General features: G+C 53.5%; 1 protein-coding gene across 5 annotated transcripts in view; it reads left to right on the forward strand.

The window, feature by feature from the left end:
* The window catches only part of tln1 (talin 1), a 73881-nt gene that overhangs the window by 29440 nt on the left and 16683 nt on the right, over positions 1-27758 (forward strand). For 4 of the 5 annotated variants that reach the window (XM_031895050.1, XM_031895049.1, XM_031895053.1 and 1 more), the window contains exons 9-35: positions 1101-1205; positions 1387-1542; positions 1689-1790; positions 3133-3209; positions 3325-3505; positions 4215-4328; positions 6033-6141; positions 6436-6644; positions 7878-7976; positions 8732-8785; positions 9544-9711; positions 10013-10307; positions 10390-10556; positions 10673-10801; positions 11360-11473; positions 12266-12379; positions 12500-12634; positions 12838-12966; positions 13581-13683; positions 15177-15385; positions 16516-16635; positions 21291-21488; positions 22213-22352; positions 22632-22725; positions 24646-24735; positions 27325-27447; positions 27525-27668. In XM_031895050.1, the coding sequence (XP_031750910.1) occupies positions 1101-1205; positions 1387-1542; positions 1689-1790; positions 3133-3209; positions 3325-3505; positions 4215-4328; positions 6033-6141; positions 6436-6644; positions 7878-7976; positions 8732-8785; positions 9544-9711; positions 10013-10307; positions 10390-10556; positions 10673-10801; positions 11360-11473; positions 12266-12379; positions 12500-12634; positions 12838-12966; positions 13581-13683; positions 15177-15385; positions 16516-16635; positions 21291-21488; positions 22213-22352; positions 22632-22725; positions 24646-24735; positions 27325-27447; positions 27525-27668 (3678 nt within the window). The remainder of the gene's footprint in view (positions 1-1100; positions 1206-1386; positions 1543-1688; positions 1791-3132; positions 3210-3324; positions 3506-4214; positions 4329-6032; positions 6142-6435; positions 6645-7877; positions 7977-8731; positions 8786-9543; positions 9712-10012; positions 10308-10389; positions 10557-10672; positions 10802-11359; positions 11474-12265; positions 12380-12499; positions 12635-12837; positions 12967-13580; positions 13684-15176; positions 15386-16515; positions 16636-21290; positions 21489-22212; positions 22353-22631; positions 22726-24645; positions 24736-27324; positions 27448-27524; positions 27669-27758) is intronic. The other variant, XM_031895052.1, reaches the window with a different exon arrangement.

Consider the following 27758-nt stretch of genomic DNA (forward strand, 5'->3'; position numbering starts at 1 on the left):
GGGTTACATACACGCTGAGCGCTACAGACTGGGGGTTACATACACGCTGAGCGCTACAGACTGGGGGTTACATACACGCTGAGCGCTACAGACTGGGGTTACATACACGCTGAGCGCTACAGACTGGGGTTACATACACGCTGAGCGCTACAGACTGGGGGTTACATACACACTGAGCGCTACAGACTGGGGGTTACATACACGCTGAGCGCTACAGACTGGGGGTTACATACACGCTGAGCGCTACAGACTGGGGGTTACATACACGCTGAGCGCTACAGACTGGGGGTTACATACACGCGGAGCGCTACAGACTGGGGGTTACATACACGCGGAGCGCTACTGACTGGGGGTTACATACACGCTGAGCGCTACAGACTGGGGGTTACATACACGCTGAGCGCTACAGACTGGGGGTTACATACACGCTGAGCGCTAGAGACTGGGGGTTACATACACGCTGAGCGCTAGAGACTGGGGGTTACATACACGCTGAGCGCTACAGACTGGGGGTTACATACACGCTGAGCGCTACAGACTGGGGGTTACATACACGCTGAGCGCTACAGACTGGGGGTTACATACACGCTGAGCGCTAGAGACTGGGGGTTACATACACGCTGAGCGCTACAGACTGGGGGTTACATACACGCTGAGCGCTACAGACTGGGGGTTACATACACGCTGAGCGCTACAGACTGGGGGTTACATACACGCTGAGCGCTACAGACTGGGGGTTACATACACGCTGAGCGCTACAGACTGGGGGTTACATACACGATGAGCGCTACAGACTGGGGGTTACATACACGCTGAGCGCTACAGACTGGGGGTTACATACACGCTGAGCGCTACAGACTGGGGGTTACATACACGCTGAACGCTACAGACTGGGGGTTACATACACGCTGAGCGCTACAGACTGGGGGTTACATACACGATGAGCGCTACAGACTGGGGGTTACATACACGCTGAGCGCTACAGACTGGGGGTTACATACACGCTGAGCACTACAGACTGGGGGTTACATAGACGCTGAGGAGTAAGTACATAACAGACCAATTGCAATGAATTCCCTGTGTATCTATGTTGCTCTCAGGCTCACAGACAGTGTGGGAATATGAGTGAGATAGAAGCGAAGGCTCGGTATGTGAAACTCGCTCGCTCCCTGAAAACCTACGGCGTCTCCTTCTTCTTAGTTAAGGTGAGAGCTCAGAACCTACGGGCGGCGCCGATCCATTCTCCCTGCATGTCTCTTTGTACGGTTCTACCTGTCTCTTCCCTCGTGCCAGTCTCTGCCCATAACTGTCGCTGTGAGGGGCCGGTTACCCCTATATATATAAATATAATCACGTCTCTCTGTATCTGCTCTCTGCCCCCAACAGGAGAAGATGAAGGGGAAGAACAAACTGGTTCCGCGCCTCCTGGGGATCACTAAGGAGTGTGTAATGCGAGTGGATGAAAAGACCAAGGAAGTTATTCAGGAGTGGAACCTGACCAACATCAAGCGCTGGGCGGCCTCCCCCAAGAGCTTTACATTGGTACGTTCCTGTGTGGGAAGGGGAGGGAAAATCTGCTGTGTGTGTTATGGGTGTATTATGGGTATATTATGGGTTTATTATTGCTGTGTTATGGGTATATTATAGGTGTGTTACACACCCTCTCACACTGCTGTGTTTTTCCGTAGGACTTTGGCGACTATCAGGACGGATATTACTCAGTGCAGACAACAGAAGGGGAACAAATTGCGCAGCTCATTGCTGGATACATCGATATTATTCTGAAGAAGGTACCGTACCATCAGAGAGGAGGAGGAGGCGGGCTGATACAGGGGATAGGAGGAGGCGGGCCAATACTGGGAATAGGAGGCGGGCTGATACAGGGAATAGGAGGAGGCGGGCTGATACAGGGGATAGGAGGAGGCGGGCTGATACAGGGAATAGGAGGAGGCGGGCCAATACTGGGAATAGGAGGCGGGCTGATACAGGGAATAGGAGGAGGCGGGCTGATACAGGGAATAGGAGGAGGCGGGCTGATACAGGGAATAGGAGGAGGCGGGCTGATACAGGGAATAGGATGAGTCAGGCCATTACTGGGAATAGGAGGAGGCGGGCTGATACAGGGGATAGGAGGAGGCGGGCCAATACTGGGAATAGGAGGCGGGCTGATACAGGGAATAGGAGGAGGCGGGCTGATACAGGGAATAGGAGGAGGCGGGCCAATACAGGGAATAGGAGGAGGCGGGCTGATACAGGGAATAGGAGGAGTCAGGCCAGTACTGGGAATAGGAGGAGGCGGGCTGATACAGGGAATAGGAGGAGTCGGGCCAGTACTGGGAATAGGAGGAGTCAGGCCATTACTGGGAATAGGAGGAGGCGGGCTGATACAGGGAATAAGAGGAGTCGGGCCAGTACTGGGAATAGGAGGAGGCGGGCTGATAGAGGGAATAGGAGGAGTCAGGCCAGTACTGGGAATAGGAGGAGGCGGGCTGATACAGGGAATGGGAGGAGTCGGGCCAGTACTGGGAATAGGAGGAGGCGGGCTGATACAGGAAATAGGAGGAGTCGGGCCAGTACTGGGAATAGGAGGAGGCGGGCTGATACAGGGAATAGGAGGAGGCGGGCTGATACAGGGAATAGGAGGAGGCGGGCCGATACAGGGAATAGGAGGAGGCGGGCTGATACAGGGAATAGGAGGAGTCAGGCCAGTACTGGGAATAGGAGGAGGCGGGCTGATACAGGGAATAGGAGGAGGCGGGACAGTACTGGGAATAGGAGGAGTCAGGCCGTTACTGGGAATAGGAGGAGGCGGGCTAATACAGGGAATAAGAGGAGTCGGGCCAGTACTGGGAATAGGAGGAGGCGGGCTGATAGAGGGAATAGGAGGAGTCAGGCCAGTACTGGGAATGGGAGGAGGCGGGCTGATACAGGGAATGGGAGGAGTCGGGCCAGTACTGGGAATAGGAGGAGGCGGGCTGATAGAGGGAATAGGAAGAGGCGGGGCCAATACAGGTAATAGGAGGAGGCGGGCTGATACAGGGACTAGGAGGAGGCGGGCCAATGATATAGAGAGCCTGAGGAAGGTGTCTCGCTGTAGATCTGATTAACCCTTATTTGTTTCCTGTTCTGTAGAAAAAGAGTAAAGACCACTTTGGGCTGGAGGGGGACGAGGAGTCGACCATGCTGGAGGATTCTGTGTCCCCTAAAAAGTAAGTAGCGGCAAAGCAGTTTTCCCATTGCTGGGGGAATGCAGGGGGGTCCCATTATTATGCATTTCAGCCTCTGGGGCTCATAGCAACTCATCTGTGTAACTACTCGTGGCAGGTCGACGCTTCTGCAGCAGCAGTTTAACCAAGTTGGGAAAGTGGAGCACGGCTCTGTGGCACTCCCTGCCATCATGCGCTCAGGGGCCAGTGGCCCCGAGAACTTCCAGGTGGGCTCCATGCCTCAGGCCCAGCAGCAGACTGTCAGCGGGCAGATGCACTTGGGCCATATGCCTCCCCTGGTAAGTCACTAATAATGGCTTCCCTCCCTAGTACCCGCCTACCCTCCCTGATACCCACCTACCCTCCCTGATACCCACCTACCCTCCCTGTTACCCACCTACCCTCCCTAGTACCCGCCTACCCTCCCTAGTACCCGCCTACCCTCCCTGATACCCGCCTACCCTCCCCGTTACCCGCCTACCCTCCCCGTTACCCGCCTACCCTCCCCGTTACCCGCCTACCCTCCCCGATACCCGCCTACCCACCCCGATACCCGCCTACCCTCCCCGATACCCGCCTACCCTCCCCGATACCCGCCTACCCTCCCCGTTACCCGCCTACCCTCCCCGTTACCCGCCTACCCTCCCCGTTACCCGCCTACCCTCCCCGTTACCCGCCTACCCTCCCCGATACCCGCCTACCCTCCCCGATACCCGCCTACCCTCCCCGATACCCGCCTACCCTCCCTGATACCTGCCTACCCTCCCTGATACCTGCCTACCCTCCATGTTACCCGCCTACCCTCCCTGTTACCCAGCCTACCCTCCCTGTTACCCAGCCTACCCTCCCTGTTACCCGCCTACCCTCCCTTGATACCCGCCTACCCTCCCTGTTACCCGCCTACCCTTGCTGATACCTGCCTACCCTCCCTGTTACCCGCCTACCCTCGCTGATACCCGCCTACCCTCCCTGTGTGCCCTCACACTCAGTGCTCTTCTCTCCCCTCAGACCTCTGCCCAGCAGGCCCTGACTGGCACAATTAACTCCAGCATGCAGGCTATTAATGCTGCCCAGGCCACACTCGATGACTTTGACACGTTGCCACCTCTGGGAGACGATGCAGTGAGTATTGATGCCCGCACCTTTAGCCCCTTAAATGCTGCACTTGTGACGCCCCACCTCTCACCAGTGAACACGTGACCTTACGAATTGACAGCTGTCACGGATTTGGTGTGTGGGGGGTTAATGGGAAATGTCAAAAACCTACAATAAGTATAATAAGGAGAATAATCTTATGGGGTTAATGGGAATGTCAGAAACCTACAATAAGGATAATAATGAGAATAATCTTATGGGGTTAATGGGAATGTCGCAAACCTACAATAAGGATAATAATGAGAATAATCTTATGGGGTTAATGGGAATGTCAGAAACCTACAATAAGGATAATAATGAGAATAATCTTATGGGGTTAATGGGAATGTCAGAAACCTACAATAAGGATAATAATGAGAATAATCTTATGGGGTTAATGGGAATGTCACAAACCTACAATAAGGATAATAATGAGAATAATCTTATGGGGTTAATGGGAATGTCACAAACCTACAATAAGGATAATAATGAGAATAATCTTATGGGGTTAATGGGAATGTCACAAACCTACAATAAGGATAATAATGAGAATAATCTTATGGGGTTAATGGGAATGTCACAAACCTACAATAAGGATAATAATGAGAATAATCTTATGGGGTTAATGGGAATGTCACAAACCTACAATAAGGATAATAATGAGAATAATCTAATGGGGTTATGGGGCATAAGCAGAATGTAAAGGGCACCTCCCGTGGCTGAATGCCAGCATGCCAGTGCCTTTAATTAAAGGGATGGCAGACGCTAATATGAGATTCCAGCTCATAACAAAGTTTAATCCAAGCAATTTTCCGATATTTCCTAGAAATGTTATTGAATGTTTTAAAAATGTTACAGTTCTTTGTATATGGAGTTGCTGTTGAAAGGATCTCTCCCTATTCCCTGCACTGCTGGTTCTGACTACATACACCACTATAATAATGTAGCAGTCAGCTCTCCACCAGTTAAGGTTCTACTTGCCCCAGTGAAGGTTCTTGTTGCCCCAGTCCCCTCTCACAGGTGGAGGCCAAAGTAGGGTGCCCAGCTCACATGGGAATTCAGGGACATGTCTAATAAATGCAGGTTGCAGGGCTGCCTATATATTTCTCTTTGGGAAGAACCTTTGGCTGGTTGGCCACAGCTTTCCTTATTTACCTTTAATATAATGGCCCAGTAGGCAGCAGGGGGCCACATAAGTGTCATTGGCCACATAAGAAGCCCGCTGGGGATATAAAAGCCCAACAGAACCAGAACCCTCTGTTTGCTCATTCCCTGGTGTCTGTCCAGACTAACAGAATGGTACCACTGAATGGTACCAACATATATAGGTTCTGCTGCAATAGGTCCAGCATGGTAGGAATGGTTCTGTGGGTTTCTTTATAGTCTGTACAGAGAAATTCTATGTGTCAATAAGTCTCTCCTACATTCCCTGACCCACTGGTTTCTCCTGCTCTTGTCTGGGCCCAGGTATGGGGTTCTGTAGTCTCGATCATTTTGGTACAAGTGCTGCCCGTTTGGTGCCGTATCCAGTAATGCCCTGACTGCCCCATTGTACCAGTGGTACCTGTCCCATCCGGGTGTCTGTCCTGACCCCACATATTGCCCTTCCTTTCTATATCTCTTTGGGTTACTGTTAGTTCTGATGGGTCACTGTTAGTTCTGATGTTCTCATTATGTCTTGGTTCTATGTAGGCATCCAAAGCCTGGCGCAAAAACAAAATGGACAATTCCAAACACGAGATCCACTCACAGGTCGATGCCATAACTGCAGGCACCGCGTCTGTTGTAAACCTGACTGCAGGTAAGTGACCAGAGCTGATCCGGGCATTTAGTGGGGCAAGATGGCAAGAAGTAAGGGGGCAGTTGGCTGTTACCATGGTAATGGCAATGGAGGGCTTCATGGGAATATAGGGAAGGAAGGGAGCATAGAAATGATAAGTCGGGGTGCTCCCTGTACCCCTAACCCTGAGGCAGGGTAAGGCACTGTAAGTAGGAGTTGGAGGCTGGAAGGCCGGGGGGCCTGGGGGGCTTTATTATGGGTGCATGATACACAGTGGGAAAGCAAAAGGCAGCAGTTAATATGTCCATGTTACAGGGAACCCCGCAGACACGGATTACACAGCGGTTGGCTGCGCCGTCACCACCATTTCTTCCAACTTGACCGAGATGTCCCGAGGGGTGAAACTCCTAGCAGCTCTCATGGAGGACGAGGGTGGGAACGGGCGGCAGCTCCTGCATGCAGCTAAAAACCTGGCAGGGGCAGTGTCTGACCTGCTAAAGACTGCCCAGCCGGCAAGCACCGAGGTACCTAGGGGAGGGCACCCCACATGAGGGGTACGGCTGGGATTTTGTTAGGAGGGATGAGGGGTACGGGTGGGATGAGGGGTACGGCTGGGATGTTGTTAGGAGGGATGGGTTACAGATGGGATGTTGTTAGGAGGGATGAGGGGTACGGGTGGGATGAGGGGAACGGCTGGGATGTTGTTTGGAGGGATGAGGGGTATGGGTGGGATTTTAGGTGAGTTTGTGGGTACAGACGGGTATAGTTAGGTGAGTTTGTGGGCACAGACGGGTATAGTTAGGTGAGTATGTGGATACAGATGGGTATAGTTAGGTGAGTATGTGGGTACAGACGGGTATAGTTAGGTGAGTATGTGGGCACAGACGGGTATAGTTAGGTGAGTATGTGGGTACAGACGGGTATAGTTAGGTGAGTATGTGGGTACAGACGGGTATAGTTAGGTGAGTATGTGGGTACAGACGGGTATAGTTAGGTGAGTATGTGGGTACAGACAGGTATAGTTAGGTGAGTATGTGGGTACAGACGGGTATAGTTAGGTAAGTATGTGGGTACAGACGGGTATAGTTAGGTGAGTATGTGGGCACAGACGTGTATAGTTAGGTGAGTATGTGGGTACAGACGGGTATAGTTAGGTGAGTATGTGGGCACAGACGGGTATAGTTAGGTGAGTATGTGGGTACAGACGGGTATAGTTAGGTGAGTATGTGGGTACAGACGGGTATAGTTAGGTGAGTATGTGGGTACAGACGGGTATAGTTAGGTGAGTATGTGGGCACAGACGGGTATAGTTAGGTGAGTATGTGGGCACAGACGGGTATAGTTAGGTGAGTATGTGGGTACAGACGGGTATAGTTAGGTGAGTATGTGGGTACAGACGGGTATAGTTAGGTGAGTATGTGGGCACAGACGGGTATAGTTAGGTCAGTATGTGGGTACAGATGGGTATAGTTAGGTGAGTATGTGGGTACAGACGGGTATAGTTAGGTGAGTATGTGGGTACAGACGGGTATAGTTAGGTGAGTATGTGGGTACAGACGGGTATAGTTAGGTGAGTATGTGGGTACAGACGGGTATAGTTAGGTGAGTATGTGGGTACAGACGGGTATAGTTAGTAAGGGGTACGGACAGGAGGTTTGGAAGTTGATAGTAGGGTACACACGTGCCAGTAGAGTGGTACATACATGTGTACATATGTGCATAGAGTACATATATGTGACTTTGCTTTCTTCATGCAGCCGCGCCAGGTTCTCATGCAAGCTGCGGGCAATGTAGGGATGGCGAGCGGGGAATTGCTCAAACAGATTGGAGAATGTGACACCGACTCTCAGTTTCAGGTAACTGTGTGCCCCCATATCCATAGGCACTGTGTGCCCCTGTATCCATTGGCACTGTGTGCCCCCGTATCCATAGGCACTTTGTGCCCCCCGTATCCATAGGCACTTTGTGCCCCCCGTATCCATAGGCACTTTGTGCCCCCCGTATCCATAGGCACTTTGTGCCCCCGTATCCATAGGCACTTTGTGCCCCCGTATCCATAGGCACTTTGTGCCCCCGTATCCATAGGCACTGTGTGCCCCCGTATCCATAGGCACTGTGTGCCCCCGTATCCATAGGCACTGTGTGCCCCCGTATCCATTGGCACTGTGTGCCCACGTATCCATTGGCACTGTGTGCCCCCGTGTCCATAACCCTATGGTGCATTTGTGCGACTGTGTAACCCTGAGTTTGTGTGTTACAGCTTCACCCCTCGCTCCGTTAACTCTGACATTGCCAGTGCTCAAATGCAGCCTGGGAATCCCCTTATATACATATTACTGTGTAGTACTCAGTGGGTAAATGAGCAGCCTGGGAATCCCTTTAGTTGAGGTGTCATAGCTCCTCCCCTCTCCCAGGTAACCCTTTATTTCAGGTGTGTTATGGCTCCTCCCCTCTCCCAGGTAATTATTTATTTGAGGTATGTCATAGCTCCTCCCCTTCTTCAGGTAACCATTTATTTCAGGTGTGTTATGGCTCCTCCCCTCTCTCAGGTAACTGGACAGCGCACATGTAGTGTCAGTCCAATAACGGTGAGTTCTTGTGGTTCCCACAGATTTCTGCAGCCAGAGCCACTCGCGGCCTTACGCCTTTAGCTGAGCAGAAAACGGTAACACAAGCCTAGGGGCTCATTCTCTCTGCTCTGGTGTGTGGGGGGGGGGGCCTGCCCCCCTGTGCCTTGGGGCTCATTCTCTCTGCTCTGGTGTGTGGGGGGGGTGGTGCCTGCCCCCCTGTGCCTTGGGGCTCATTCTCTCTGCTCTGGTGTGTGGGGGGGGTGCCTGCCCCCCTGTGCCTTGGGGCTCATTCTCTCTGCTCTGGTGTGTGGGGGGGGTGCCTGCCCCCCTGTGCCTTGGGGCTCATTCTCTCTGCTCTGGTGTGTGGGGGGGGTGCCTGCCCCCCTGTGCCTTGGGGCTCATTCTCTCTGCTCTGGTGTGTGGGGGGGGGTGTCTGCCCCCCTGTGCCTCGGGGCTCATTCTCTCTGCTCTGGTGTGGGGGGGGGGGGTGGCTGCCTTAAAATCAGGGTCTTCTCCTCATTGGTGGACAGTTCAATAGAAAATGATTCTGGGTGCAACAGTTGGTCGCTGGGGGCTTTTCCTGTTCTGCTGCTTCAGGCTGGGTTTGTGATGTAATTCTGTTCTGATCCGATGGCTTGGTGAGCGGTACTGATCTGGTGACTGGGGCTAATTACAATCAAGCTTTGTTCTAGGAGCCAATATGGTGGAAATGACTGCTTGGGCAACCTGTGTCCCGCCCCCCCGCTTTCCTATGGTGACTCAGCATTTGGTTCTGGTGCCAATCTCAAATACCCGATTCTGCCTGTGTATTGGATGTAGCCCAGGTGACCTCTCTCTGCTTTAACCCCCGCAGGACATGTTGGTGCAATTGGCCAAAGCCGTAGCAAGTGCAGCCGCCGCCCTGGTACTAAAAGCCAAGAACGTGGCTGAGCGCACAGACGACGGTGCCCAACAAACCCAAGTCATCGCTGCCGCCACGCAGTGCGCCCTCTCCACCTCCCAGCTCGTCGCCTGCACCAAGGTACGGGCCCGTACAGGAAGTACCCGCGCGGGTTATGGTGCCATAAAGAGCCCAGAATCCATATGGGCTGTTATATTGGGCACCGCAGTACTTAGTCTGGAACCTGGCGCAGTGGTCCGTTCTGGCTCACTGATTGGCCAGGCTCTTTCCTGGTTATGTCCCATCCAGGCAGCCTGGCTCTCAGCTGAGCTGGATACCAGTGATACCAGCACAGTACTTGTGCCCGGGGTCTAAGCTGCATTTGGGTGGTTTTGCCCTACAGCTGGAGTCCAGTCTAATATGGAGCCCTCTGTTTCCCCAGGTGGTGGCCCCTACTATTAGCTCCCCAGTGTGCCAGGAGCAGCTTCTGGAGGCTGGGAAGCAGGTTGCAAAGTCAGTGGAAGGTTGTGTGGAGGCTTCGGAGGCAGCTGTTCAAGACCCAGAGCTCCTGAAGGCAGTGGGGGTGGCTGCGTCGGCGGTAACGCAAGCGCTCAATGACCTGTTGCAGCATATAAAGAAGCACGCCAGCGGAGGCCCGCCCACTGGCCGATATGACCAGGCAACCGACACCATCCTCAATGTGACTGAGAATATCTTCAGCTCTATGGGAGACGCTGGTGAGTGTGTAGGCACGTGGGGGCGCCCCTTATAGGGAGGTTTGGGTCACACTGTGTCTTATCTGCCATCCCTTGCCTACAGGGGAGATGGTCCGACAGGCGCGCATCCTGGCACAGGCTACTTCAGACCTTGTGGGGGCCATCAAGGCAGACGCAGAGCGCGAGAGCGACCTAGAGAACTCCCGCAAGCTGCTCAGCGCAGCCAAACTCTTAGCAGATGCTACAGCCAGAATGGTGGAGGCCGCCAAGGTGGGTCATGGGGGATCTTTGCATTCTAACCCACAGGGGGTATCCCTGAGTTTGGGGGAGTTCTGAGGGGGGTGGTCCAATGTGCTGTGTGTGTAATGGATCTGCCCTGACTGTAGGGGGCAGCAGCGCATCCTGACAGCGAGGAGCAGCAGCAGAAGCTGAGGGAGGCAGCAGAAGGGCTGAGAATGGCAACCAATGCGGCAGCACAGAATGCAATTAAAAAGAAACTGGTTCACAAACTGGAGGTAAGAGGGAATATGGGGATCTTAGGGGGATCGGCTGGTGTGCAGCCTGGGGGGGGGGGGGGGTTGGGATTGGGGCTGCCCGTGCCACGGGGAAGTCTGAAAGGGAAACTATCCCCCCAGAATGAATACTTAACCAACAGTTTATATTATGTTTAGTGACAAACTGGAATATATATAAAAGTAAATATCACCCTTTTACATCCTTTCCCTTGAGCCGCCATTTAGAGATGGGCTGTGTGCTCCGTCAGAGGTCAGCTGACAGGAAGTGGTTCAGAACTCTGCCCAATTATTGGCTGATGGGGCCTAGCATGTATGTGTGCCTTGTTTGTGTGCACTGTGAATCCTATGATCCCAGGGGGCGGCCCTTAGTATAAAAAAGTATGTTTATATGAAATTGGTTTATTTAGGGTTTTACCTATGAGCTGTTTATGTGATATATTTTTATAGAGACCTACATTGGTTGGGGGTATAGTTTCCCTTTAAATGGATAGGTTCTAACATTATAAATCAGTGGTGCAGACAGGAAGGTGAGTGTCGTCTCTCTCTTGCCTCCCTCAGCAAGCCGCCAAACAAGCAGCCGCCTCCGCCACGCAGACCATTGCTGCCGCACAGAATGCCGCCTCCAGCAACAAGAACCCGGCTGCACAGCAACAACTGGTCCAGAGCTGTAAGGTACTGGCCCCCCCTCTCTCCTTCTCTGTGTTACTCCCCCTGCTGAGCGTGCCGCTCCCGTGTCAGACCCTCTGTAGTGCGCACACGCGTGCACATACACACTCACATGTATACATACACACACACACACACTCACATGTATACATACACACACGTGCACACATACTCACATGTATACATACACTCACACACACTCACATGTATACATACACACACACACTCACATGTATGCATACACTCACGCACACTCACATGTATACATACACTCACATACACACACACTCACATGTATACATACACTCACATACACACACACTCACATGTATACATACACTCACATACACACACACTCACATGTATACATACACTCACATACACACACACTCACATGTATGCATACACTCACATACACACACACTCACATGTATACATACACTCACATACACACACACTCAAATGTATGCACACACACTCACATGTATACATACACTCACACACACGTGCAAACACAGTTACAGTGGGTACTTTCTCTCCTTGCACTCTCGCAGGGACTCTCTGTCTGTCCCCCATTGCCTGTCACACGTCCCACTCAGCTAACCTGTGTGTGTGGCATTCTGGCAACATCGCCCAGCAGATGTAGTTGCTCCAACACAGGACAGTCTGACACTAGAGTTCTGACCCGTGGCTCTGCTAAAGGGCACTGTGTCTTTTTCTCCCTCTCCTTGTATAACCTGCAGCCTCTGACATGGAAACAATTTCCCCAACTCGTGTGAATTTCTTCCCTTAATGCAGGTTGTGGCCGACCAAATCCCCATGTTGGTGCAGGGAGTGAGAGGGAGTCAGTCTCAGCCTGACAGTCCCAGTGCTCAGCTGTCTCTCATCAGCGCCAGCCAGAACTTCCTGCAGGTCAGTTGTGTTTGGAACCTATTGGGATCATATTGGGTTCTGTAAGAGAGATCCCTGCACATAGGCAGATAGTTCCGGATAGCATAGATTTGTACACTGACTGTATCTCTATACCTATAGCCCGGTGCAAAACTGGTCGCCGCTGGGAAAGCCGCCGTGCCAACAGTTTCCGATCCGGCTTCTGCAATGCAGCTGGGCCAGTGCACCAAAAACTTGGCATCGGCCCTGGCAGAGCTCCGTACCGCGGCACAGAAGGTAAACTCCATGTATTTAATCATTTGCTCAATATGTGATTACTGTTACTGGTGCTGTGCCATGATTGTGGCACAGTGTATAGCTTGCCTCCCATTAGCTGCTGTAACCCATACAGACTGATTATCTCCAGGGGTTTAGCTGGGTACAAGGCTCTCTGGGAAGTCAGTGGCTAATGGTTCTGATTGGTTCTCCTGCTGATACAGGCACATGAGGCTTGTGGTCCACTTGAAATCGACTCTGCTCTTAATCTGGTTCGGTCCTTGGAGCAAGATCTGCAGGAGGCCCGGGCAGCCGCAAGGGAAGGCAAACTGCAGCCGCTACCAGGAGAGACTGTGAGTTTCTGCCCCTCATAGTTGTAGTGTGGGCTTTGTGGCTACTGGGGTAGTTTGTGTTATGTCCACACAGCAAGTTCCCTGTCGTTAGTGGGCTTTGTGGCTACTGGGGTAGTTTGTGTTATGTCCACACAGCAAGTTCCCTGTCATAAGTGGGCTTTGTGGCTACTGGGGTAGTTGTGTTATGTCCACACAGCAAGTTCCCTGTCATAAGTGGGCTTTGTGGCTACTGGGGTAGTTGTGTTATTGCCACACAGCGAGTTCCCTGTCATAGCGTGGGCTTTGTGGCTACTGGCGTAGTTTGTGTTATTGCCACACAGCAAGTTCCCTGTCATAAGTGGGCTTTGTGGCTACTGGGGTAGTTGTGTTATTGCCACACAGCGAGTTCCCTGTCATAGCGTGGGCTTTGTGGCTACTGGTGTAGTTTGTGTTATTGCCACACAGCGAGTTCCCTGTCATAGTGTGGGCTTTGTGGCTACTGGGGTAGTTTGTGTTATTGCCACACAGCGAGTTCCCTGTTGTAAGTGGGCTTTGTGGCTACTGGGGTAGTTTGTGTTATTGCCACACAGCGAGTTCCCTGCTCTATAGCTCTGGTGCAATTGTCTCACTCACAGATGGAGAAGTGCGCTCAGGATTTGGGAAGCAGCACTAAGGCTGTGAGCTCTTCCATTGCTCAGTTACTGGGCGAGATTGTCCACGGGAATGAAAACTACACAGGTAATAATTATCCCTGTTCTCTTACCCACTTGCCTGCCCTGCTGCTAACTCCCTTCCACTCTTACCCACCTGCCTGCCCTGCTGCTTGCCTCCCTTCCACTCTTACCCACCTGCCTGCCCTGCTGCTGCCTCCCTTCCACTCTTACCCACCTGCCTGCCCTGCTGCTTGCCTCCCTTCCACTCTTACCCACCTGCCTGCCCTGCTGCTTGCCTCCCTTCCACTCTTACCCACCTGCCTGCCCTGCTGCTGCCTCCCTTCCACTCTTACCCACTTGCCGGCCCTGCTGCTTGCCTCCCTTCCACTTATACCCACCTGCCTGTCCTGCTGCTGCCTCCCTTGCACTCTTACCCACCCACCCACCTGCCTGCCCTGCTGCTGCCTCCCTTCCACTCTTACCGACCTGCCTGCCCTGCTGCTGCCTCCCTTCCACTCTTACCCACCTGCCTGCCCTGCTGCTGCCTCCCTTCCACTCTTACCCACTTGCCGGCCCTGCTGCTTGCCTCCCTTCCACTTATACCCACCTGCCTGTCCTGCTGCTGCCTCCCTTGCACTCTTACCCACCCACCTGCCTGCCCTGCTGCTGCCTCCCTTCCACTCTTACCGACCTGCCTGCCCTGCTGCTGCCTCCCTTCCACTCTTACCCACTTGCCGGCCCTGCTGCTTGCCTCCCTTCCACTTATACCCACCTGCCTGTCCTGCTGCTGCCTCCCTTGCACTCTTACCCACCCACCTGCCTGCCCTGCTGCTGCCTCCCTTCCACTCTTACCGACCTGCCTGCCCTGCTGCTGCCTCCCTTCCACTCTTACCCACCTGCCTGCCCTGCTGCTGCCTCCCTTCCACTCTTACCCACTTGCCGGCCCTGCTGCTTGCCTCCCTTCCACTTATACCCACCTGCCTGTCCTGCTGCTTGCCTCCCTTCCACTCTTACCCACTTGCCGGCCCTGCTGCTTGCCTCCCTTCCACTTATACCCACCTGCCTGTCCTGCTGCTGCCTCCCTTGCACTCTTACCCACCCACCTGCCTGCCCTGCTGCTGCCTCCCTTCCACTCTTACCGACCTGCCTGCCCTGCTGCTGCCACCCTTACCCACCTGCCTGCCCTGCTGCTGCCACTGTTACCCACCTGCCTGCCCTGCTGCTGCCACAATATAGATCCTCTTCATCTAGAAAACAGGTGCCTCACCTTCCTGACCTTAACTCAAAGTACCCCCACCTTGTCAGTAGACTGGCTGCCATGAAAAAGACCCTCACTGTTGCCCACCTGTGTCTCTCAGCACTCTCTGCTATAGTTCCCCAGCAATGAGTTGGGCACCATGACCCGCTGCTATCTGCAGACAAGATATTGGCTTCTGCCCTTCTCACATTTCTCCTCTACTTCTCCATGGGAAGGTCCCCATCACTGTTCAGGGCTTGAGATGCCCCATTCCTTCCCGCTCCCTCCCCCTTGTGTTACTCTGACCCTCCTCCCTACTGCCTGTCTCTGTGCTGTTCTAGGTCGTGCTGCTCGTGATGTTGCCCAGGCCCTGAGATCTCTGGCGCAGGCCAGCCGGGGAGTCGCTGCCAATTCTACTGACCCTGCTGTGCAGAACGCCATGTTAGAGTGCGCCGAGGACGTTATGGATAAAGCAGGGAACCTCATTGAGGAAGCCAAGAGAGCGGTGGGCAAACCAACTGATCCCGAGGGGCAGCAAAGGCTCGCTCAGGTGGGTTTCACTATTAGTGAAGGGTCAGGCAAGTGTATGAGGGAAAATGGAATGAGGTACAAGAACTCATACAAGGCAGCTCATGATTGGTCATTTAATCCAGCCACTGAGCCATGTCCCCTGGCTGCTGGGCTAATGCTTCCTACCAATATTAAAGGAGGATTAAACCCCAGCACCCCCCTCCCCACTTTCTTCCTGTGTCCTGATCTGCCATCCATTTCCCCTGTTTCCTGATCCTCTTCAAGGGGAGGGATAGAAGATGGGACGCATGTTCCCACAGGGTCTGAGTCAGGGAACTGGCAGAAGAGGGACAGAAGATGGGGCGCACGTTCCCACAGGGTCTGAGTCAGGGAACTGGCAGAAGAGGGACAGAAGATGGGGCGCACGTTCCCACAGGGTCTGAGTCAGGGAACTGGCAGAAGATGGGGCGCACGTTCCCACAGGGTCTGAGTCAGGGAACTGGCAGAAGAGGGACAGAAGATGGGGCTCACGTTCCCACAGGGTCTGAGTCAGGGAACTGGCAGAAGATGGGGCGCACGTTCCCACAGGGTCTGAGTCAGGGAACTGGCAGTAGAGGGACAGAAGATGGGGCGCACGTTCCCACAGGGTCTGAGTCAGGGAACTGGCAGAAGATGGGGCGCACGTTCCCACAGGGTCTGAGTCAGGGAACTGGCAGAAGAGGGACAGAAGATGGGGCGCACGTTCCCACAGGGTCTGAGTCAGGGAACTGGCAGAAGAGGGACAGAAGATGGGGCGCACGTTCCCACAGGGTCTGAGTCAGGGAACTGGCAGAAGAGGGACAGAAGATGGGGCGCACGTTCCCACAGGGTCTGAGTCAGGGAACTGGCAGAAGAGGGACAGAAGATGGGGCGCACGTTCCCACAGGGTCTGTGTCAGGGAACTGGCAGAAGAGGGACAGAAGATGGGGCGCACGTTCCCACAGGGTCTGAGTCAGGGAACTGGCAGAAGAGGGACAGAAGATGGGGCGCACGGGGGCACTCAGCGCAGAACTGTGTAGGTTTATAGCAGGTTAGTGGAGGGGAGGCTGACAATGGGTAGGGTTTAGTTCCCCTTTAGGAGCTGTACAAATGGCCTCTGTTCTCCTTAACATTCTCCCCTTTTTTGTGCAGGTTGCAAAAGCCGTGTCGCAGGCTCTGAGCCGCTGTGTAAACTGCCTGCCTGGCCAGAGAGATGTTGATGCTGCCATCAAGAGCATTGGAGAAGCCAGCAAGATTCTACTGGCCAGTTCAGTAAGAGCCCTTTCATTGCCTTTCTGTTCCCATCATGCTTAGTGTCCACTTACTCCCTTCCTCTCCCATCATGCATAGGGTCTACTTACCCCATTGTATTTCCCTAGGGACTGACTCCTTGGAACTCCCTCCTGTGCCCTGCCCATAACTAATAGGGACCCTTTCTTCCTCCCCCTCCCATCACTCCTAAGTCCTACTTACCCCGTTGTCTTTCCCTAGGGACTGACTCCCTCCTGTGCCCTGCCCATAACTAATAGGGACCCTTTCTTCCTCCCCCTCCCATCACTCCTAAGTCCTACTTACCTCATTGTCTTTCCCTAGGGACTGACTCCCTCCTGTGCCCTGCCCATAACTAATAGGGACCCTTTATTCCTCCCCCTCCCATCACTCCTAAGTCCTACTTACCCCGTTGTATTTCCCTAGGGACTGACTCCCTCCTGTGCCCTGCCCATAACTAATAGGGACCCTTTCTTCCTCCCCTTCCCATCACTCCTAAGTCCTACTTACCTCATTGTCTTTCCCTAGGGACTGACTCCCTCCTGTGCCCTGCCCATAACTAATAGGGACCCTTTATTCCTCCCCCTCCCATCACTCCTAAGTCCTACTTACCTCATTGTCTTTCCCTAGGGACTGACTCCCTCCTGTGCCCTGCCCATAACTAATAGGGACCCTTTATTCCTCCCCCTCCCATCACTCCTAAGTCCTACTTACCCCATTGTCTTTCCCTAGGGACTGACTCCCTCCTGTGCCCTGCCCATAACTAATAGGGACCCTTTCTTCCTCCCCTTCCCATCACTCCTAAGTCCTACTTACCTCATTGTCTTTCCCTAGGGACTGACTCCCTCCTGTGCCCTGCCCATAACTAATAGGGACCCTTTCTTCCTCCCCTTCCCATCACTCCTAAGTCCTACTTACCCCATTGTCTTTCCCTAGGGACTGACTCCCTCCTGTGCCCTGCCCATAACTAATAGGGACCCTTTCTTCCTCCCCCTCCCATCACTCCTAAGTCCTACTTACCCCATTGTCTTTCCCTAGTGACTGACTCCCTCCTGTGCCCTGCCCATAACTAATAGGGACCCTTTCTTCCTCCCCCTCCCATCACTCCTAAGTCCTACTTACCCCGTTGTATTCCCCTAGGGACTGACTCCCTCCTGTGCCCTGCCCATAACTAATAGGGACCCTTTCTTCCTCCCCTTCCCATCACTCCTAAGTCCTACTTACCCCGTTGTATTTCCCTAGGGACTGACTCCCTCCTGTGCCCTGCCCATAACTAATAGGGACCCTTTCTTCCTCCCCCTCCCATCACTCCTAAGTCCTACTTACCCCATTGTCTTTCCCTAGTGACTGACTCCCTCCTGTGCCCTGCCCATAACTAATAGGGACCCTTTCTTCCTCCCCCTCCCATCACTCCTAAGTCCTACTTACCCCGTTGTATTTCCCTAGGGACTGACTCCCTCCTGTGCCCTGCCCATAACTAATAGGGACCCTTTCTTCCTCCCCTTCCCATCACTCCTAAGTCCTACTTACCCCATTGTCTTTCCCTAGGGACTGACTCCCTCCTGTGCCCTGCCCATAACTAATAGGGACCCTTTCTTCCTCCCCCTCCCATCACTCCTAAGTCCTACTTACCCCATTGTCTTTCCCTAGTGACTGACTCCCTCCTGTGCCCTGCCCATAACTAATAGGGACCCTTTCTTCCTCCCCCTCCCATCACTCCTAAGTCCTACTTACCCCATTGTCTTTCCCTAGTGACTGACTCCCTCCTGTGCCCTGCCCATAACTAATAGGGACCCTTTATTCCTCCCCCTCCCATCACTCCTAAGTCCTACTTACCCCGTTGTATTTCCCTAGGGACTGACTCCCTCCTGTGCCCTGCCCATAACTAATAGGGACCCTTTCTTCCTCCCCTTCCCATCACTCCTAAGTCCTACTTACCCCGTTGTATTTCCCTAGGGACTGACTCCCTCCTGTGCCCTGCCCATAACTAATAGGGACCCTTTCTTCCTCCCCTTCCCATCACTCCTAAGTCCTACCTTCTCCGTTGTCTTTCCCTAGGGACTGACTCCCTCCTGTGCCCTGCCCATAACTAATAGGGACCCTTTCTTCCTCCCCTTCCCATCACTCCTAAGTCCTACTTACCCCGTTGTCTTTCCCTAGGGACTGACTCCCTCCTGTGCCCTGCCCATAACTAATAGGGACCCTTTCTTCCTCCCCCTCCCATCACTCCTAAGTCCTACTTACCCCGTTGTCTTTCCCTAGGGACTGACTCCCTCCTGTGCCCTGCCCATAACTAATAGGGACCCTTTCTTCCTCCCCCTCCCATCACTCCTAAGTCCTACTTACCTCATTGTCTTTCCCTAGGGACTGACTCCCTCCTGTGCCCTGCCCATAACTAATAGGGACCCTTTATTCCTCCCCCTCCCATCACTCCTAAGTCCTACTTACCCCGTTGTATTTCCCTAGGGACTGACTCCCTCCTGTGCCCTGCCCATAACTAATAGGGACCCTTTCTTCCTCCCCTTCCCATCACTCCTAAGTCCTACTTACCTCATTGTCTTTCCCTAGGGACTGACTCCCTCCTGTGCCCTGCCCATAACTAATAGGGACCCTTTATTCCTCCCCCTCCCATCACTCCTAAGTCCTACTTACCTCATTGTCTTTCCCTAGGGACTGACTCCCTCCTGTGCCCTGCCCATAACTAATAGGGACCCTTTATTCCTCCCCCTCCCATCACTCCTAAGTCCTACTTACCCCATTGTCTTTCCCTAGGGACTGACTCCCTCCTGTGCCCTGCCCATAACTAATAGGGACCCTTTCTTCCTCCCCTTCCCATCACTCCTAAGTCCTACTTACCTCATTGTCTTTCCCTAGCGACTGACTCCCTCCTGTGCCCTGCCCATAACTAATAGGGACCCTTTCTTCCTCCCCTTCCCATCACTCCTAAGTCCTACTTACCCCATTGTCTTTCCCTAGGGACTGACTCCCTCCTGTGCCCTGCCCATAACTAATAGGGACCCTTTCTTCCTCCCCCTCCCATCACTCCTAAGTCCTACTTACCCCATTGTCTTTCCCTAGTGACTGACTCCCTCCTGTGCCCTGCCCATAACTAATAGGGACCCTTTCTTCCTCCCCCTCCCATCACTCCTAAGTCCTACTTACCCCGTTGTATTCCCCTAGGGACTGACTCCCTCCTGTGCCCTGCCCATAACTAATAGGGACCCTTTCTTCCTCCCCTTCCCATCACTCCTAAGTCCTACTTACCCCGTTGTATTTCCCTAGGGACTGACTCCCTCCTGTGCCCTGCCCATAACTAATAGGGACCCTTTCTTCCTCCCCCTCCCATCACTCCTAAGTCCTACTTACCCCATTGTCTTTCCCTAGTGACTGACTCCCTCCTGTGCCCTGCCCATAACTAATAGGGACCCTTTCTTCCTCCCCCTCCCATCACTCCTAAGTCCTACTTACCCCGTTGTATTTCCCTAGGGACTGACTCCCTCCTGTGCCCTGCCCATAACTAATAGGGACCCTTTCTTCCTCCCCTTCCCATCACTCCTAAGTCCTACTTACCCCATTGTCTTTCCCTAGGGACTGACTCCCTCCTGTGCCCTGCCCATAACTAATAGGGACCCTTTCTTCCTCCCCCTCCCATCACTCCTAAGTCCTACTTACCCCATTGTCTTTCCCTAGTGACTGACTCCCTCCTGTGCCCTGCCCATAACTAATAGGGACCCTTTCTTCCTCCCCCTCCCATCACTCCTAAGTCCTACTTACCCCATTGTCTTTCCCTAGTGACTGACTCCCTCCTGTGCCCTGCCCATAACTAATAGGGACCCTTTATTCCTCCCCCTCCCATCACTCCTAAGTCCTACTTACCCCGTTGTATTTCCCTAGGGACTGACTCCCTCCTGTGCCCTGCCCATAACTAATAGGGACCCTTTCTTCCTCCCCTTCCCATCACTCCTAAGTCCTACTTACCCCGTTGTATTTCCCTAGGGACTGACTCCCTCCTGTGCCCTGCCCATAACTAATAGGGACCCTTTCTTCCTCCCCTTCCCATCACTCCTAAGTCCTACCTTCTCCGTTGTCTTTCCCTAGGGACTGACTCCCTCCTGTGCCCTGCCCATAACTAATAGGGACCCTTTCTTCCTCCCCTTCCCATCACTCCTAAGTCCTACTTACCCCTTTTTCTTTCCCTAGGGACTGACTCCCTCCTGTGCCCTGCCCATAACTAATAGGGACCCTTTCTTCCTCCCCTTCCCATCACTCCTAAGTCCTACCTTCTCCGTTGTCTTTCCCTAGGGACTGACTCCCTCCTGTGCCCTGCCCATAACTAATAGGGACCCTTTCTTCCTCCCCTTCCCATCACTCCTAAGTCCTACTTACCCCTTTGTCTCCAACGCTGCCCAAACTGACTCCTTACTTTTCTACCTTAGGCCCTTCCTTTCACACCTAAGAACTAGTTGACTTCTATTCTCTTCCCGTCACCCCTAGGGGCTAACTGACCCCCTTCTCCTTAGGAGATTGATTTGCTCCCTTCCCATCACTCCTGCATTTACTTACAGAAGTCATTTAACCCATTAACCCTCTCTAAAACAGGATTGTACCCCCCAGTATGAAACACACGGAGCTGTACCTCACCCACACCTTTTCTTCAGTTTCCTCCAGGTACAAAGAACTTCCAGGAAGCCCAGGGCCAACTGAACCAAGCTGCTGCTGGGCTGAACCAGTCTGCCAATGAACTAGTACAGGCCTCACGTGGTACCCCGCAGGACTTGGCAAAGGCTTCTGGGAAATATAGTCATGACTTCAATGAGTTTCTTCAGGCTGGAGTTGAAATGGCAGGACAGTCTCAGGTGGGATAAATGCCCTGAACTGAGCATGTTGTAACGGTCTCTCTTTGGCCCCGCCTCTTGTATCTGCCTCTCACTGTGCCTCTCGTATCTGCCTCTCACTGTGCCTCTCGTATCCGCCTCTCACTGTGCCTCTCGTATCCGCCTCTCACTGTGCCTCTCGTATCCGCCTCTCACTGTGCCTCTCGTATCTGCCTCTCACTGTGCCTCTCGTATCTGCCTCTCACTGTGCCTCTCGTATCTGCCTCTCACTGTGCCTCTCGTATCTGCCTCTCGCTGTGCCTCTCGTATCTGCCTCTCACTGTGCCTCTCGTATCTGCCTCTCACTGTGCCTCTCGTATCTGCCTCTCACTGTGCCTCTCGTATCTGCCTCTCGCTGTGCCTCTCGTATCTGCCTCTCACTGTGCCTCTCGTATCTGCCTCTCACTGTGCCTCTCGTATCCGCCTCTCACTGTGCCTCTCGTATCCGCCTCTCACTGTGCCTCTCGTATCCGCCTCTCACTGTGCCTCTCGTATCTGCCTCTCGCTGTGCCTCTCGTATCTGCCTCTCGCTGTGCCTCTCGTATCTGCCTCTCACTGTGCCTCTCGTATCTGCCTCTCACTGTGCCTCTCGTATCTGCCTCTCACTGTGCCTCTCGTATCTGCCTCTCACTGTGCCTCTCGTATCCGCCTCTCACTGTGCCTCTCGTATCTGCCCCTCATTCCCCCATTTCCTATTCTTATCCAGAACAAGGAGGACCAGGCCCAGGTGGTCTCCAATTTGAAGAGCATCTCTCTGTCCTCCAGTAAATTGCTGCTGGCTGCTAAAGCTCTTTCTGCCGACCCAGCAGCACCCAACCTCAAGAGCCAACTGGCAGCTGCAGCAAGGTAAGTGCCCCCAAGTTAATTACATGTTAGGTGACTGTATAGGGGGGAGTGACCCCATTTTATACATGCCATATGGGGGCCACAATGGCTCTATCTGCCCAGTTGTTTCCCTACTTAACTGCTCTCTTATTCCTTGTTCTTAGCCAGACGGGGCATTGTCTGCACTGTTTCTTACAATCCCAAATAGATTTTAGTTTTACATCACATCTGTTTCAGTTTGTAAGGGGCTTTACTATTGGCCCTCTGGCAGTGCCTTATGGTTACTCTTTCTCTTGGCAGGGCTGTAACTGACAGCATCAACCAGCTGATCACCGTGTGTACCCAGCAGGCTCCAGGGCAGAAGGAGTGCGACAACGCCCTGCGGGAACTTGAGGTGACTATCCTGTAGCCATTTGGGCAATCTCTGGGATAGTGAATGGGGCCCATACAGCTGGGAATCATGGCTAGTAGGCATTGTGGTGCTATATTAATGAGAGACTGGGCATTGGAGCAACTGAGAGAGCAGGGTTAGATGGGTATAATGATAGGAATAAGTAACAGTACATACTATCACAGATACAGAGTGGGAGGTGTTAGATCCATTAGTGGGTGGAGTTTAATAACGTTCCATAACATTCCTGTTTGAGGAAGTGGGTGGGATTGTAAGTGGAGGGGGGGTGGTTAATGGTTGGTAGGAGAGTAGTGATAATGAGCAGCCCAGCCAGATATGGTTCCTGCCGGCTGGGAGTTACACAGCCCAATACAGGTGGGTGGGATTGTAAGTGGAAGGGGGGGGTTCATGGTTGGTAGGAGAGTAGTGATAATGAGCAGCCCAGCCAGATATGGTTCCTGCCGGCTGGGAGTTACACAGCCCAATACAGGTGGGTGGGATTGTAAGTGGAAGGGGGGTTAATGGTTGGTAGGAGAGTAGTGATAATGAGCAGCCCAGCCAGATATGGTTCCTGCCGGCTGGGAGTTACACAGCCCAATACAGGTGGGTGGGATTGTAAGTGGAAGGGGGGGTTAATGGTTGGTAGGAGAGTAGTGATAATGAGCAGCCCAGCCAGATATGGTTCCTGCCGGCTGGGAGTTACACAGCCCAATACAGGTGGGTGGGATTGTAAGTGGAAGGGGGGGGGGGTTCATGGTTGGTAGGAGAGTAGGGATAATGAGCAGCCCAGCCAGATATGGTTCCTGCCGGCTGGGAGTTACACAGCCCAATACAGGTGGGTGGGATTGTAAGTGGAAGGGGGGGGTTAATGGTTGGTAGGAGAGTAGGGATAATGAGCAGCCCAGCCAGATATGGTTCCTGCCGGCTGGGAGTTACACAGCCCAATACAGGTGGGTGGGATTGTAAGTGGAAGGGGGGGGTTCATGGTTGGTAGGAGAGTAGGGATAATGAGCAGCCCAGCCAGATATGGTTCCTGCCGGCTGGGAGTTACACAGCCCAATACAGGTGGGTGGGATTGTAAGTGGAAGGGGGGGGGTTCATGGTTGGTAGGAGAGTAGGGATAATGAGCAGCCCAGCCAGATATGGTTCCTGCCGGCTGGGAGTTACACAGCCCAATACAGGTGGGTGGGATTGTAAGTGGAAGGGGGGGGTTAATGGTTGGTAGGAGAGTAGGGATAATGAGCAGCCCAGCCAGATATGGTTCCTGCCGGCTGGGAGTTACACAGCCCAATACAGGTGGGTGGGATTGTAAGTGGAAGGGGGGGGGGGTGTATGGTTGGTAGGAGAGTAGGGATAATGAGCAGCCCAGCCAGATATGGTTCCTGCCGGCTGGGAGTTACACAGCCCAATACAGGTGGGTGGGATTGTAAGTGGAAGGGGGGGGGGGGTTCATGGTTGGTAGGAGAGTAGGGATAATGAGCAGCCCAGCCAGATATGGTTCCTGCCGGCTGGGAGTTACACAGCCCAATACAGGTGGGTGGGATTGTAAGTGGAAGGGGGGGGTTCATGGTTGGTAGGAGAGTAGGGATAATGAGCAGCCCGGCCAGATATGGTTCCTGCCGGCTGGGAGTTACACAGCCCAATACAGGTGGGTGGGATTGTAAGTGGAATGGGGGGGGGTTAATGGTTGGTAGGAGAGTAGGGATAATGAGCAGCCCAGCCAGATATGGTTCCTGCCGGCTGGGAGTTACACAGCCCAATACAGGTGGGTGACACAATGGGTTGACTTTGATGGGTTACGATGTCTTTATCCAAAGCTAGGGGTCTTTTCATTATGGGCCAGGATAGGAGGGTTGTGTTTGGGGTGTATTTCTTGTACTATCCGCCCATTAGATTTTGAGCTCCTTCATTTTGCCCAATCAGACAGTGCGCGAGTTGCTCCAGAATCCAACAGAGCCGGTAAATGACCAATCGTATTTCCACTGTTTGGACAGCGTAATGGAAAACTCCAAGGTGAGTTGGAGTGTGTTCTGTGCCAGGCAGAAATAAGAAACACGGTGCCCCTTTCCCCTGATAGGGTGGTTCCTGCCCTATGTGCCAGGCAGAAATAAGAGACACGGTGCCCCTTTCCCCTGATAGGATGGTTCCTGCCCTATGTGCCAGGCAGAAATAAGAGACACGGTGCCCCTTTCCCCTGATAGGATGGTTCCTGCCCTATGTGCCAGGCAGAAATAAGAGACACAGTGCCCCTTTCCCTTGATAGGATGGTTCCTGCCCTATGTGCCAGGCAGAAATAAGAGACATGGTGCCCCTTTCCCCTGATAGGGTGGTTCCTGCCCTATGTGCCGGGCAGAAATAAGAGACATGGTGCCCCTTTCCCCTGATAGGGTGGTTCCTGCCCTATGTGCCGGGCAGAAATAAGAGACATGGTGCCCCTTTCCCCTGATAGGGTGGTTCCTGCCCTATGTGCCGGGCAGAAATAAGAGACACGGTGCCCCTTTCCCCTGATAGGGTGGTTCCTGCCCTATGTGCCGGGCAGAAATAAGAGACACGGTGCCCCTTTCCCCTGATAGGATGGTTCCTGCCCTATGTGCCGGGCAGAAATAAGAGACACGGTGCCCCTTTCCCCTGATAGGATGGTTCCTGCCCTATGTGCTGGGCAGAAATAAGAGACACGGTGCCCCTTTCCCCTGATAGGGTGGTTCCTGCCCTATGTGCCAGGCAGAAATAAGAGACAGGGTGCCCCTTTCCCCTGATAGGGTGGTTCCTGCCCTATGTGCCGGGCAGAAATAAGAGACACGGTGCCCCTTTCCCCTGATAGGATGGTTCCTGCCCTATGTGCCGGGCAGAAATAAGAGACATGGTGCCCCTTTCCCCTGATAGGGTGGTTCCTGCCCTATGTGCCGGGCAGAAATAAGAGACAGGGTGCCCCTTTCCCCTGATAGGGTGGTTCCTGCCCTATGTGTGGGGCAGAAATAAGAGACATGGTGCCCCTTTCCCCTGATAGGATGGTTCCTGCCCTATGTGCCGGGCAGAAATAAGAGACACGGTGCCCCTTTCCCCTGATAGGATGGTTCCTGCCCTATGTGCCGGGCAGAAATAAGAGACACAGTGCCCCTTTCCCCTGATAGGATGGTTCCTGCCCTATGTGCCAGGCAGAAATAAGAAACACGGTGCCCCTTTCCCCTGATAGGGTGGTTCCTGCCCTATGTGCCGGGCAGAAATAAGAGACACGGTGCCCCTTTCCCCTGATAGGATGGTTCCTGCCCTATGTGCCGGGCAGAAATAAGAGACACGGTGCCCCTTTCCCCTGATAGGGTGGTTCCTGCCCTATGTGTGGGGCAGAAATAAGAGACATGGTGCCCCTTTCCCCTGATAGGGTGGTTCCTGCCCTATGTGCCGGGCAGAAATAAGAGACATGGTGCCCCTTTCCCCTGATAGGGTGGTTCCTGCCCTATGTGCCGGGCAGAAATAAGAGACATGGTGCCCCTTTCCCCTGATAGGGTGGTTCCTGCCCTATGTGCCGGGCAGAATTAAGAGATACGGTGCCCCTTTCCCCTGATAGGATGGTTCCTGCCCTATGTGCCAGGCAGAAATAAGAGACACGGTGCCCCTTTCCCCTGATAGGGTGGTTCCTGCCCTATGTGTGGGGCAGAAATAAGAGACACGGTGCCCCTTTCCCCTGATAGGATGGTTCCTGCCCTATGTGCCGGGCAGAAATAAGAGACATGGTGCCCCTTTCCCCTGATAGGATGGTTCCTGCCCTATGTGTGGGGCAGAAATAAGAGACACAGTGCCCCTTTCCCCTGATAGGATGGTTCCTGCCCTATGTGCCGGGCAGAAATAAGAGACACGGTGCCCCTTTCCCCTGATAGGGTGGTTCCTGCCCTATGTGTGGGGCAGAAATAAGAGACACAGTGCCCCTTTCCCCTGATAGGATGGTTCCTGCCCTATGTGTGGGGCAGAAATAAGAGACACAGTGCCCCTTTCCCCTGATAGGATGGTTCCTGCCCTATGTGCCGGGCAGAAATAAGAGACACGGTGCCCCTTTCCCCTGATAGGGTGGTTCCTGCCCTATGTGCCAGGCAGAAATAAGAGACACGGTGCCCCTTTTTCCCTGATAGGGTGGTTCCTGCCCTATGTGCCGGGCAGAAATAAGAGACACGGTGCCCCTTTCCCCTGATAGGGTGGTTCCTGCCCTATGTGCCAGGCAGAAATAAGAGACACGGTGCCCCTTTCCCCTGATAGGGTGGTTCCTGCCCTATGTGTGGGGCAGAAATAAGAGACACGGTGCCCCTTTCCCCTGATAGGATGGTTCCTGCCCTATGTGCCGGGCAGAAATAAGAGACACGGTGCCCCTTTCCCCTGATAGGGTGGTTCCTGCCCTATGTGCCAGGCAGAAATAAGAGACACGGTGCCCCTTTTTCCCTGATAGGGTGGTTCCTGCCCTATGTGCCGGGCAGAAATAAGAGACACGGTGCCCCTTTCCCCTGATAGGGTGGTTCCTGCCCTATGTGTGGGGCAGAAATAAGAGACACGGTGCCCCTTTCCCCTGATAGGATGGTTTCTGTCCCCTTTAGCAATTCTCTCTCATTCCCTCAGGTACTTGGGGAGTCCATGGCCGGCATTTCCCAGAATGCCAAGACCTGTAACCTTCCGGAGTTTGGCGAATCTGTCAGTGCCGCTTCCAAAGCTCTTTGTGGATTGACTGAGGCTGCTGCCCAGGTAAATGGCTCGGGCACACGTGCCACCATGTGTCTGTCTCTTTGGGCAGGTCAGCTGATATGTCCCTGTCCCCACAGGCTGCCTACCTGGTTGGAGTTTCTGACCCTAATAGCCACGCTGGACAGCAGGGACTGGTAGATCCAACACAATTTGCTAGAGCCAATCAAGCTATCCAAATGGCATGTCAGAACCTTGGAGACCCTGCCTGTACCCAATCACAGGTGAGCAACAACCTATCACCCTGCACCATTTGCATTGTCCAATCAAACCATCCATAATGCAGATCTTTCTCCCTGATTATCCACACACTC

Source organism: Xenopus tropicalis, chromosome 1 (genome assembly GCF_000004195.4).
Source record: "Xenopus tropicalis strain Nigerian chromosome 1, UCB_Xtro_10.0, whole genome shotgun sequence".
Taxonomy (NCBI): Eukaryota; Metazoa; Chordata; class Amphibia; order Anura; family Pipidae; genus Xenopus; species Xenopus tropicalis.